This window comes from Stegodyphus dumicola, chromosome 9 (genome assembly GCF_044657685.1).
Source record: "Stegodyphus dumicola isolate Sdum_Otavi_A_Nest chromosome 9, ASM4465768v1".
Taxonomy (NCBI): Eukaryota; Metazoa; Arthropoda; class Arachnida; order Araneae; family Eresidae; genus Stegodyphus; species Stegodyphus dumicola.
The window spans coordinates 126,996,672-127,011,319 of record NC_140776.1 but is presented as its reverse complement, the minus strand read 5'-3'; the positions used below and the strand labels follow the sequence as shown (position 1 = coordinate 127,011,319).

The following is a 14,648-nucleotide window of genomic DNA, read 5'->3' as shown; positions in this document are numbered from 1 at the left end:
AGCAGCAGAAAAATAAAAAGTGTGATTTTCGGACCAACAATATTGAGCAACAGAAGACTTCTGTGTTTCCTTTTTCTAACATATGTCTCATGTTCCTTGACGCGAAATTTTAAGGCTCTCTTAGTTTGGCCAATGTAAATTAAACCACACTGGCAAGGAATCCTATAAATACCCCAGGAATTCATATCCGGAATGGGGTCTCTGAGTCTGGAACTCGGAATTTTATTGATGGGAGACTAAACGACCCGAGAGTTAAATTTCTGCAAAATATGTGCAACTTTATAGTTAATTGATGGAAAGAAGGGAATGACAACAGAATTTTTATAATCTCCTAAAACAAGAGTGTGCCTTTTAGTGTGTTGAGATGAGAATTTTTTAACTGCTTGATTAATAATGTTGGGTGAAAAGCCCCTGTCAATAGCTATTGCTTTTAAATAATTTAGTTCTTCATCAAGGGATAGTTTGGAGGAGCAATCTTGAAGAGCACGGAAAACATAAGACTAAAATGAAGCTAACTTTAGTTTAGTCGGATGACATAATTTTGTTGTTTGACTTCTGAATTAGTATTTGTTCGGCGTGTTATTGTGCTTTAATTAGTGATGAAGTAGTTAAGATCACTGGATGCTATGAGTTCCACACGGGTTAAGCAAACTGTAGGCTGCACGGTTGGTTTTCGTGATTTTCCCATATGTAACATAAGAGACAGTTTCCTTTAGAATTGCCCTCGTGTCTTTATCATGTTGAACTAATCTACATAAAGAAATAAAAAGAAAATTATTTCAGCTTTCTTTGGATAGGTCGAATATTACGACATAGATGGACTTAAGTTTTGGTCGTTATTCGGGGACAGTATCTGGTTGGTTGCGAAATGTTTCAAAATTTTATTTCTTTTGCCATGTTATGAAATATCATAATTTATAATTTCAATTAATTTAAATAATTACTTTTATTTCTTTATCATCATTTTAGTACCATTAGAGTGGTTTGTTGAGCCTGTAATTATCTGCTGTTGGACTCAATCCAGCTGACACAAACGTTTTTTAACTTCATCATTAGCCATTAGTTTCTTCTCACTTATGTCTCATAAAACAACAGCAATTTGACAAAATTTTTAAAACATATCTTTAATTGATGCAGCATAAAATCTTGCCATACCAGGACCGAATTTAGATTTCACACGAGATGCTAAGCTATCTGAGATATGGGGCCCTTTATGAGTTATACGAGACATTTTTTTATATGCGATATGGTACAATTCTTGGTAACGGCCCCAAGAATGTGGGAGCCCTAACCTATAGTTAGGTACTTTCGTTAAAAATAGAGTTAAGGAAATTCTAAGTATCACTTCAGTGGATTCATGGAAACATAGTCCTGGCAGTCATAATCCGGCGGACCTTTCATCCAAAGGGTTGTTATCCAAAATTTCTCCTTACATCGAAATGGTGGAAGGGACCAGAATGGCTAAAGCAGTAAAGATACTCATGACAATTGTTCAAAGGGAAGCTTTCAATGGAAAGGAAACGGGTAAAAAATTAAAAATCCTTAATGTTTTTCTAGATAATGATACATTGATTAGGTTAAAAATAAAAATTATTCGAAGAGAAAGTGAAGAAAACTTCGTAAATCCAATTGTTTTGCCTTTAGATCATGAATTGGTGACAAAATTAATTTATGAACGTCACCTGAATCTGCTGCATGGAGGAGTACAAGTTGTTCTGGCTGACATTCGCCAACGATTTTAGATTTTGAGAGGAAGAAAGACAGTCCAAAGATATATATATATATATAATATGCTTTTAATAAATCTAACTTGTGCAACTTTACGGCTCCAGTTAGTAATTAATGAAGTGGATAAAAAACTGCGTTGATTACTTTTAAATTGTTAGTTTGTTAATCAGTATAAAAAATTAAGTATTTTAACGTCACCAAATGGCAACAATATAGCACATAGAAGTTAAAAATATTTTATATAGGTTATCTTTAGAATTCTCGATAAAAGCATTTCATGACAGCATTTCATGAAGCAACCATCCTTTAAAAAATAATACGTGGCAATAACATTTGGTGGAATATTCTTTTATTTTTGTTGCCATACATGTTTTATATCCTCTATATTATTTCTGTGAAAATAATACATTTAGTTACAACATTTGAAAAGTGATAAGGAGAAAAATCAGAGGTTTGAGATTAATAACTTCTATAATAAGCGGATAGTTAAAAAAAAAGTATGGTAAACACGTAGCACAATATCGAAAAATTTAAAGAATTAATTTAAATTTTGCTGTTGAATTTTATGTGGTATAAGTACGAAGAAAACGATGTTTAGTAATAAAATTTAAATTACAAAAAGAAAAAAACAAAAGGTTGTATCAGATTGAGTGAGTCATAAACTGCGAGCTTTAACGCGAGCATAAAAATAATTAACAAGCCTTCTGCTGCGACGATAAAAGCTGACTCGTTTGAGGAATTTTTTTCCCGTTATTTTCTTTAAGAACTTCTCTCACTTTCCTTTCTATTTTATATTTTTTAGAGTAAGTCTAAGAGTGTGGGTCACAATATAATGTCAGTTTGTGTAAGCGAAATGCAAATTTACAACAAAATATTTTACAGTAAAATCTAATTTATTACAACGCCAATTTTCCTTCAAGCTGAAGAAAATGTCACCGTCATGAATACTTCGCCGTCGACAAAACATTGCGACGTATATATAAAAAAGTAATCAGAAGACACCGAAATGCAGTTACACAGCATAATGCAAAATAAAATTATTTACGTGGAGAAAGATTTAACTTAAATGCTTAACGCAACCGTAAATGCTTAGCTTAATTTGGGATAAGAAGCGTATTTTTGAGCCAAGATGTCATTTGAGAAGAAACTAAGGAACAGTACGCCTAATACTTAATTTTTTTCTATTATTTTTATAAAATATGTATTTTGCAAAATATATATAACATATTCCTGAAAATCACATATCTGCTGATTGATATGGAGTGATATACTACTGAATTAAATGAGATGAATGTATAAAATATTTATTGGTATATCAATAAGTTATTTTAATAAGCATAAAGAAGTAATTTAGATAAAATTAGATGTAATATCGTCTGAAAAATATCTATTTTATCTCTTTAACTTTTAGCATTGTTTAAATCAACGATAAAATTAAAAAAGCAGGAATAAATTAAAATTGTAACTTTAAATGGTCCCCAAAAGAAAAGCAGTTCGGATAAATGTAGTTCCGGATGAATGGAGTTCGGATAGTGGAAGTTATATGCTGAGATATCCGGATGTTGAAAAATTTTGAAAACACTTCAATGCTATATTCCGCTTTAGAGGATATCTTCAGGATTTGTTCAAAAATATAAATACCATAACAAAAAAGTACTTTCGGTGAACTTAACTGATTCGAATATACGTCCATAGCCCATAATATAATCGTAAAAATTTTAAGTCTTAAAGCTTAAGGACATAATAGTTCTCTCAAATATTCATTTTTCTGTTTTTTTAACTTGCAAAGCTTTGAGCAAAGAATTTGAAGTAACATGTTGATATTATCTTGAAGGAACCCATGTTTTCATAATAAGATCTTTCTTAAGGTATAAGAAGGTTAGTATAAGTTAGGTATAAGAAACATAATTTACGAGACATGGTTCCAAATTATGCACTGAAAATTAGCCGCTTCTGTTATATACTGTATTTTCTCTTTTTTAAACGCATTTTATCGTTCGTAAAATCGAGAAGAGAAAGTTATGCAAATAATTCATTTTCCGAAGAACGCGGTTATAGTAAGAGCATAACAAATGAAAAGTAGTCATGGACAAACTATTGGCAACTATCACAATATTTTTTCTTTAAAGGAAGCCTACATTCTAATAAGAACACATATTAGTGTTAACATTACAATATCCGACGGATATTGAGTCGCGCGCAACAGGTTTTGCTCAGGTACTATGCAAAGACGCACAGGAAGCTTACATGAATGAGTCTTCACCGAAGTTCCCAACAGGAATAGCGGAGAAATGAAGCAGAGAAGGAGGCGAACGAAGCACCCAAACTGGTAAAGATTAAACGCATCAACAGTAGATAAGGCTAAAATTAGCTGTATCACATGTTTGAAACATTTCTTAAATGTGAGAATACCTGGCAAATCTAGATAGCTTAACGAAGAATCCGCACACAATATGTTTTAAATAATAAATTCAAGGAAATATAAATTTGATGAAATGCTAATGCAAACTGACTGTATTGAATAAAATAAATATAATCAAGGGAATACAATTTTCCATTAAATTAACCCTCAGAGGGAAAATTATACAGAATAAAGGAAGGGATGCGAATATTTTTTGTATTTTTAAAACCTAATGCCAGAAGGCTGGGGGGGGGGAATCTCGAGGAAATGCAGTGCTATTATTGTATGTTTTAGTATGGTTCTCTAGGAGAGCTACGCGGGTGTAGAACTCTAAGCTATATTTAACTATTCTGCTGTTAAACCTTGAATTTATAAGAGCAGGCTGAAACATTTCTTTGTAAAATAACTAACAAGCTTAAATCACAGTACAAATTTATTTCGAATTTATCATCAGTCTCTTATGTGAACAGCATAAGATACATGAACAAGAGGAAATTAATTTACAATGAAATTAAGGCCGCCTTCAAATTTACCGTGGAGGACTCGATAAGCAATCTCTAATTCTCGACGTCCAAGATATTCTTTAAGTAACCTTAGATTATGAAAATGATGTACACATTGAACAAAACAAAAAGGGGAACAGTTCTATATCTCCCGTTCTACTGGACCGATTGTCGAAATTTAACTTGCGTTTCGCCATGTCTCGAAAGCGCCAAAAGCGCAAAGTCCAGAAAGCGCTTTACGACAAAATTGCGCTTTCGGGACATGGGAAACTCATGTTAAATTTTGACAATCGGTCCAGTAGAACGGGAGATATAGAATTGTCCTATTTTTTTATGCAAGATGTACGTTCATAGTCACTAACACTTGGTTTATTTCACTTCCTTTCAGTACTATATGATTAAGAAGTTTTGTCAATATTTGCAACAAATTTCTAATTGGCCTAACAGAAAAAAAATTCTGTAACAACATTCTTTTTCTTCTTTTCCTGCTTAAATGTATGATGGGCCTTTTTCCTTATAGGACCACGCGCGGCGAACAATTTTCTACAGAAATATATGTATATGCGCTAACTGTACCTGTTGGTCACTGTTACATTAAATATATTTTTTGATCCCTTATGCCAGTGTTTTTTGCCTTCAAAGTACGTGCTGACAACTATTTTTTAAAGTGTAACCATCTAACTCGTTCTTTGTTTAGTGAATTAAATGATGTAAGAGATAAATTTTACATGTTTAAAAATATTACCACAGTCGAAATATATGATGACGAAACCACAATTTCTTCCTAAAAGTATCAAACTGGTGCATATATCTTTGTAGGGAAAATTAGGGGGTGTTGTGTGTGGTTCCATTAAAAGAATCTCAAATGTAATTTTTCTATAAAAAAGAAAAATAAGATGCTGCATTAAGACTAATTTCGTAGTATATGAAATAAAATTATTCGAAATTTATTTATAATTACTCAAAATATCTTTAAAATTCACTGCGGCAATTATTATACTCTTGCACAGAAACACCATTATAAAATTAATCTATAAAAAGAAGCTTAAATTATCCTAAGTTCTAAATTAAATTACGCCATTTCGAAGGCGAATTGATGTATATTCCTCTTCTTCAGGAGCAAAATCATCTCTTTTCTCACACAGATTACTCCTTTTCGAGTATATAAGTATATTTGTGCTCCTGGAGACGGATCTAACATCAGTTGGCAATCGAAATCTGTAGAGTTTTATTTAAAATCTAAGACAATTCTAGGTTCTCTTCAAGCCTTATTTTACACTATATCATTGGAAGACTAAATATTTTTTCTTTTAAATGTACAGTTATGTTTTTATTTAACAGTTTACTGCATACAGCATGCTCTTCATTAATAATGAAAAAATAGTATAAATAATATACATATGAGTTTCTATTTATTGCTACAATAACTAAAATATATTTAATCACGTCATTACCCGATTTCACTGTAAGATTACTTCCTAATCCGCGTCTAAATGATACTCAATTTTAGTTCACATTCACACCAGTATTGATTTCAAAACAGTTTCATTTGTCTGATTTTATGCATAAACAGTGGCACTTCGGTATACGTCCGCTTTGAAGTAAGCTCAACTTAATATGCATCCTGTCTGGATGCGAAAATTTTTGTTTGCTATACGATATTTGTTTAGAATATGACTCGAATTTGATGAGTCACAACTGCACGCATTATCTTTTACTACCTTATTAAATACATTGCTACGACAGTCCGTGAATGTTAGTACGCCTTCAGCTACTGTTCAGTAAATAAACCGCGCTATCACTCTGAATTTTCACTTCATTTTGTACTATTTCTCCTATATGTTTCGTAAATTTTTTAATAGTGACTTTTAAGAAACTTAATGATAAAAGTCAAGCAACGAAAGACATTATTAGGATCCCTAAAGGCGATGAAATAATAGATTTTTTAAATATACGAAAATAGCATGCGTATCCGGAACCTGGCTATTGCATACCGTATGCCAAGTTCGATGGTGTCTACGATTATGAAAACAAACACACTATTACATACTCTATGGCAAGAACGAAGGTAAATGTGATTGTGAAAAACAAAAGCGTTATTAAATCCGATAACTTTACAAAGAGGGTGAAATGAATTACCATATAAATATCAGAAACATAACGCCAGGGTAAGAAATCGTTTTTGATTTAGATAATAGAAACCATTTATGTACAGTTTTTCATTTATCTAGGTTCTGCTTGATAAAATTTCAAATCAATGTCCTTCAGACCCTACTGAATTATCAAACGACTTCAGTCTGAATCAAGATGACTGTCTTTAATATTTAAGTTTTTAATATTAAATAACCTTTTCATTGAACTTTCTAAAGTAAGAGAAGGCACCACAAGTACTACGAAATACAACTCTCCTACTTGCGGGTGTTTAAAGTAATACTGAATTGAAAATTTAAATTAAGCAACGTAGTCTGAGGCTACACACAGAATTTTCTAAAGCCGGCTCAAATAACTAACGGCGAGCTTTTAAAGTCATCTAGCAAAATGGCTCAAAACCAGAATAAGGATTATGTTAATTTATCTAACAGTTAAATTTTGAGTTCAGGAAGTTCCTTTCTTGTCTTCCTAAATTTCAACTTACAAATTCCGCCCAGAACGTAGTTTTAGAATCGCGTTTCAATGCAAATGAGGATAAGTATTTAACCGTGAAGTTCTACTGACTTCATTAGAGAAAACCAGTGATTCTGACTAGCGCGCGTTCGCCTTCTTAGGCTGTTCTCTCTTAAGCCAATATCATGCTCGGCCGTACTTTAGGCCCTTGATAGCTTCGCCGTTATTCCGCATTAAGGGGCCAACTCTGTTAGAATCTTGATAGCTTCGGCTATATCTTTTTAGTTAAGATTTGTTAAGTTTTTAGTTCTTAGTTTTTTAAGTTCAAGCCCGAGTGACGGCTTTATTGTAAATCCAAGATGGAGTTCTGTTAAACTGTATTGGTATAATAAAGGGTAATATCACCCTTCTTACGTGTTGCTCTCTATCTCACGAATTCAAGCGATTATTCGCTGATCAGTTCTTAAGATTCTTCAACTGTAACTTAAAAGTACACAGGACAGAATCTTACAACTGATATTACAGCTCTAATTCTAAAACATTTGAACCCTTGGCTTAAGTACTGTACAACTAATTTGCATTCTAATGAGGACTACGGGAAAAAGAACTTAAAATAAAATTTCAAATCATAATAACTGGTTAATTAACATGAAATCCTACAAATATTTCACTTATGTACAATATTATGCATAGTATTCCATTTAGGTACAATATTACGAACAGTATTTAGTTTATGCACAACATATGCACAGTATTTTATTTATATACAGTATCTATTTCATGCATGGCATTTATATTTTAGTATTAACAGTTTTATAATAACAGGAATTCTTCATAAGAACGAATTAATTATTTTCTCTTTATTTCTTGTTGGAAAAGCTCGTTTGATATACATCCGGTCTAGTATATATTTAAGTATCGGGAACGAATTAATGACGTATACCCACATACTTTGTGTTGAGGTCTATAATTTTTCCATCTGCAATATGTGCAATTTGTCTTTGACAACTCCTTTCCCGGGAACATTTCAAAATAAGTACTATTTCGGAACGGAATTGTCAATGAGAATGAACCATCTTTCCATATCTGTCTATTGGAGAATTTTTCGCTTCGATAATCTTGCCAAATTTATCAAAATGATGAGACATGTTTTGTTTAGTAAATACGCCAAACACACGTGAGATCTCTGCTTAAGAGGGAGAGTGTATTCGTGGGCAAACATGGCGAAAGCACTACGATTTACCCAGGTGCTTTCAGACCATTCCATATGATTCGAATTCGTGTCTAATAATTACATTTAGCAGTCTTATTCTCTCAGTAGCCCACCAGTGGCCGAGCGGTAAAGCCGCTAACCACGGTAGTTCGACCTGGTTTCCATTCCATTCAAATGGTCTGACTGCATGACTGGTTTTCGCGGTTTTTCCATTATGTAACGTGGATCTAAATCTCAAAAATGTTTTCAATTCCGCAGAAAAAGCTGCAGTTTTCATATTTCTATAGCCTATATATTTTTTTACAATTAATTTTTTAAAAAGGCTAAGAACCTTTGGAACACTGTATGTTATTGCATTATTTATATTGAAACAGAGATAATGCTGTTGAGGTGACGAAAAAGCGATCACAATTTAAAATGAATCAACCGATAATCATCTAAACTTGATGTATGAAAGAAATATCTGTAATGAGAATGAATGGGATAGAGAATGAGGTAAGTGATAGAATTTATTAATAATAATAAAAAGGATGTATTCTGATGTTAGGTAGATGTACTATGTATTAAGTTCAAGATTTTTAAACGAACGACTGCTTTTCTAATTTCTAAACAATTAGATTAATTTAAATATTTTTATAGAGTAGAATTATTTCTAATTATGTGGAAAAATATAAACAGCACGCAGTATTAGATATTTGCTTATAACATTACATATCTATCAATTCCTTCATCATTAATTTCTCTGTAATTTACTCAAGTATTCCAAAATTTTTGAAATGTTATAATGTTTTATTTCGGACAGTGGCAACACTGTCCGAAATAAAACATTTTTATCCTCAGCTGTTGCTTTTAATTATCTGAGTTTGATAAACAAAAATTCATTAAATTCGTTAACTTGCCGGGCTTCGAAGTACACGTGTCCAGGTGGAGGACTATATATATTCAAAATGAAGTATCTCTAGGTTCCATTGAAACCTATATACATATAGATAATGAAAACCTATATACATATAGATTCTTCATTATTAAATAATGGGGATGGAGATAAACAGCTGATATTTTCAGAAATGCTCCTATAGGAATAATTTTACAAAGCATGTATTTACCATGTGATCTACGTTTACACATTATTATATATTAATACTATCGTATGTATCTATGCTTTGTGTGTTTTATTATCCATTTTATATTGCGTTGTTTCTATTGAATTTCTTCCTTGCCTTTTATTTATATAATATATTGACCGAAATGCAGAAAATTGATCTTGGAAACATAATATTAAATACAGAAGAATATATTTTCAGTATATAAATAAGTTCTCGATTTCTCGTTAAGAAATCCTTCAGTCTCATAATAACATTTTTATTGTGTGATGTGAGTGAGGTTTTGCATCGCCATGCGGGACAGAACATTGTACTTAACACTTATTAATAATTTTAAGAACTACAACTACTCACCGGATAGCTGGACGATAATTAAGAAAAAGAAGGCTAAAGAACAAGCCATTCCACTTTTCTTTCGAGTCTGCATGTTCTAAAGACAACCTTCTGTTTTTCTGCAAGAAAATGAGCAGAAATTACGTCTAAAACTGAAGTGTAATTTCACTAGTTCCAAACAGCACTTCGAATTACTTTATTTTCTAACGAGAAAAGAGTAAATCGTCTGCTGTTATTCTTTTAGAATTGTAACGAATGCGGGAAGCACTAAGAACAGAGAGGACCGCAAACGCTGGGAGCGAAACTTTAAGAGACCGGAGTTTTCGGTTACCGTTAAAAGCTCTTAGGTGCGAGGCTAGTGAAAGTGGGCGAAGCGCAGTTGTCCGATTGGTCAAGAGGTGCAGGTAGGAGGAACTCCGCCATCTGGTGACGGAATGCAAATCAACACCCACGACTTTCCCGTCAGAAGGATTCTAAAAGTACTGTTCTTAACAATTAATAATTAAATTTCGAAACAAGACCTCAAAAATTTCTCTATGAGCCGTCTTCTGTGGCATCATTAACACGCCAATTCTCTTAATCCCTTTTTAGCCCGAAGTATATCTCAATTGCATAAATAATACTTTTTTACCCATCAGTATTTAAGGAGGAACATCGCTTGTTATTGTATCTTTATTCTTTTGCACGAGATAGAGTCCATTTTTATAGATAATACAAAGTTTAATTAAATTTTCATTTTGTTGCTTATCATTATCTATACCAAGACGTGTAAAAATTCAGTGAGCCCAGTCGTCGATTCTTCTTTAGATAAAGGAGCAGTTGCTAGAATTGCAAAGGCAATACATTTCAGGAAGTAATTTTTTTATCCTTTTTAATTCCTGTTCGCTGTGGACTGTGTAAGTGTTATTAGAAATGTAAGCTTTTAATAATAATTATATAAATATTATTAGACATTTTTTAATTAAAAATTCTTCATTAAAAGAAATTATCTTTGCATTAATTAGTCTTTTATATAAATAAATGTATGGTGACGATTGTTTATAAATGTACAGTCATAAACATTTTGAATTTAATATCTCCTTTATTAAATAATGAAGAATCAGTATGTATATATATTCCCCGCATTATGGAAAAAGATAACACCTACAGCTATTAAGCTCCTTTACCCGATATGTGCACCTCAAAGTCCGAATCTTGAATTTACCTTTCAATTTTAATCAACAAACTTGCATGTTCTAAAGCAGTGTATTGCCACTGCGTGAAATTCATGTCACCATTGTTGCATTTCAGATATCAGTGGAAGTCATACATGCTAAGCAAGAATTTATAATTTTTATATAAAAAAATAAATATTAATATTTTTACACAGTTTCAATTTTGAAGTTACTCTTTCTAAAACTGTCAGATGGCGCCATATTCGTTTACTCTTTAGAACAGTGTAGAACCTTTGTATCACAATTTAAGTGAACTCTCTGTTAGCTTTTCTCGGGTATGTCTAAAACGAAAAGGAAATCGTCTAAAGTGGATGGTGATTTTTTGAAAGCTGATTTTCAAAACAACAACAACAAAAAAAAAAAAAAAAAAAGAAAGAAAGAAAGAAATCTGAAGGTGTTCAGATTTTATATTACGCCCAAAAGGCCGTTTTTTTTAACGTTTAGTGTGCTACCTTTGTTTATTAAATATCATGGTTTTCGCACTTAAACCATAAAATTCAATTCAACAGCAATATTACAAAGTATTTAAAAGAGCATACCTTTAGAATTTCCGATGCACGGTCTCGTGCGCTGGAGGTAAAAATACTTTTTTTTCCGTACACTGTTGCCATTGCTCGCTTTGAAATCATTGAGTTTCTAAATCATAAACTCATAAATGATTTACAAAATATGATATAGATAATAAAACAAATTCCAAAATAGGCATTCCAGATACCCATATTCGGGTGGAGACGTACGTTATTCAAACTTTAATGGCTCTAGATACTGTCGTTTTATCACAGTGCGAGGAACATAGATACAGTTATTCAGATTCTTCATTATTTAACTTCTTTCAATGTAATACAGGGCAGTAATATTTGGTGGCAACAATTTAAAATGTGATTCGGCGTTTTTAGCGAATCAAAACAAAATGTCAAAACGAAATTAATATCCCTTCTAGGCTAACGGAATTAAAAGCCTTATATTAATTAATAGCCCTTTAATACGAAATCAATAGCCCCTCTGGGCTAATAGCCCTTTGGGCTGAAAAGACGTAATCGATGAGAAGGCAAGTACCAGTTTTCACTAAACTTTATATATGTCATGTTAGTTCTTCACTATTTTGCGGTGTTATTCCAGCTTGGTAAAATTTTGCCCAATTCAGCTCGAATTAAAATAAGAGTAAAATCACTGTATACCTGAGATTTTGAAAAACCTACCCTAAATGAAGACTCTTCATTCTGCGTGAAGCCCAAGCAAAGGGAAGGAGAGGAATTCACCTAGTTCCTTATATTTTTCTCCATTAAAATGGTGATCTGGGAGAGAACAACGAGATCCATTCGGCCAAGTTCAACAGGTGATGAATAATCGTCCACGCCATTTTAATAGGACGCTACTGGAAAGCTTTTATGTTTTTGTGCTGAGACACAGCAGACCGTGCAAAAGCAGCAGTGCCTTTGCAGAGATTCAAACCACAGACCTTCCGATTGCTTAGAAAGACATGCTGTCAGTTACGCAATGAGAGCACGAACAAAGGAAGGCTATAATTCCTTGTAAGTTGACTAAAATCCTTTTCATTAAACTCATCAAATGGTGATGTTACCACAGCATCGGAGAACATTTCATATTCAGAATATCAGTATGAAAACTCAGAATTCAGTAAATTCAGAATATCAGTATGAAATATAGTTTCAAAGAAAGTGTTATTTAACTCAGTTCAGTCATTTAACTTGTAGTGTTCTAATACAGTCTGATCTAGCGTGTAACACCATATGCCACGCTTCAAGCTTATTTATTGCAAACGGTTGTTAATCTCTAAATTCCGTGTCATAGAAGCTTGTCTTTGTGAAATTTTTCACGCATTCCGTTATGGATTTTAAATGTTGAATGCATGTCAAGGAAAAGAAATGCTTGGTTGCGCAAACAGTTCAAAGTTTTGAACAACAGAAAGGTCAGCTTGATGTGTGAATTGGAGACGTCCATTGTCGACATAAATGCCTGGTAGGAAGGTCACGCTGAGTTTGAAAGAACTTAAATGCTTTAGAAATCTCATCTTCGTTATATGAGGTCCAACATAGAGTTCTGAAATTCGTGGAGATTAGGAGAAATTTGTAACAGAGACAATGGCAATATATCTGTCAGAAGTTTCTTAAGTTTCTTCGGAACTTCCGGCATCTTGAAACATTCTTCTTTAAACTTTTACGGTTTTCTAGGAAAGATCTTGAAGTTTTATTTCCTGAACTGTGTGTTTCTCTACATTGTGTTCACAAAAATCTTTACTGGCCTTTCTTTTTGAAACTGTTGGTCGTAGGCAAAATCTTCCAAATATGAAAATGCTTTAAATGACGCAAAGATTCGTGTTTTACAATTTTAAAAAAATTGTATGAAATATGAAACCTAACATTTTACAGGTTCCTCCAGTCCATGTATTTATATTCAGGAAGATGTTATACTCGTTACAAAAAAAGAAAACACCAAAAAATTGACCGAGAAATTTGATATTAAGATCGAGGATGATGAGTCCATGCGCAAACTGAAGAGAGAAGCATTTGTATTTGTATAATACGTCACTAACGTATTAGTTTAGAAAAAGGTTTTTGACGTTAAGAGATTAGTAATTGCTATGCAGATTATTGAGAAAAATATTTAGATTTTATTCCTTCTAAATTCAGATCTTTTTTCACAGAATTTTATAGAAAACTATTCTAGAAAATACAAGCAGGGTTCTTTATTGGTACGTAGCTAAATCATAATATTATTTTCAATAATTAAAAATCAAAAGGATTCGGCTTTAATGAATTTTTACGATTGTCAAATTATCATTCTAAACTATTAAAATTCATAAAAACAAATAACGTATATTTACACTCTGGAAACATAAAAAGTACATATGGCATCTTTCGATATTTGGATTTACGCAGTAGCAGCAAATTTTTTGACTGACCTACGTAATTCTACTAAAATTACCTATCTAAGTACAAAATTCGTATAAACATATTCAAAGGGGATTTTCCTTCATGTTTGTTCGTAGATATGTACGTATGTATTTCGCATAGTTCAAAAACGATTAGTTATAAAACTATGAAATTTTATATGTGGAACTATTATAACTTCTAGTTGTGCATCTCCCTGTTTTGTTGCAATCAGCTATATTAATATATATATATATATATACAGGAATACAAGAAGAAAAACTTTAAAAGAAGTGAATTTTAAAATTTATTTAAAAGGACTATAAAGTAAAATCCTGGGCTATTTCTGCAAAGACAATATTTAATTTAATAAAGAATATGAAGAATACTGCAACTTAGCTTTCTAAATTTCATTTCATATTTCTTATCAGATAATTTATCTATATTTACATACCCTTGCCCCTTACTAAGGTTAAAAGCTTTTATCCAGCCTTTATTTTCAAAAACTTCCATTTACGGAAATTTTTAAGTGAGGAAAGTACTGATGTTTTGTAACATCAAATTTTAAAAAACAATTAATTTTCGACAGACAACGAAATACAACTTTAAATGTCGTCTCCCTGTTCCTACAGTTATATTTGGTGAAAGTTTTACATTC

General features: G+C 32.2%; 1 protein-coding gene across 1 annotated transcript in view; it reads right to left on the bottom strand.

Moving 5' to 3' along the window:
* LOC118204019 (uncharacterized) overlaps nt 1-10,211 on the bottom strand; it is a 174,261-nt gene extending 164,050 nt beyond the window's left edge. Inside the window, exon 1 of the mRNA XM_085824543.1 lies at nt 9,907-10,211. Coding sequence (XP_085680669.1) covers nt 9,907-9,979 — 73 coding nt within the window. The 5' untranslated portion in view covers nt 9,980-10,211. The remainder of the gene's footprint in view (nt 1-9,906) is intronic.
* Between the last annotated feature and the right edge of the window lie 4,437 nt (nt 10,212-14,648).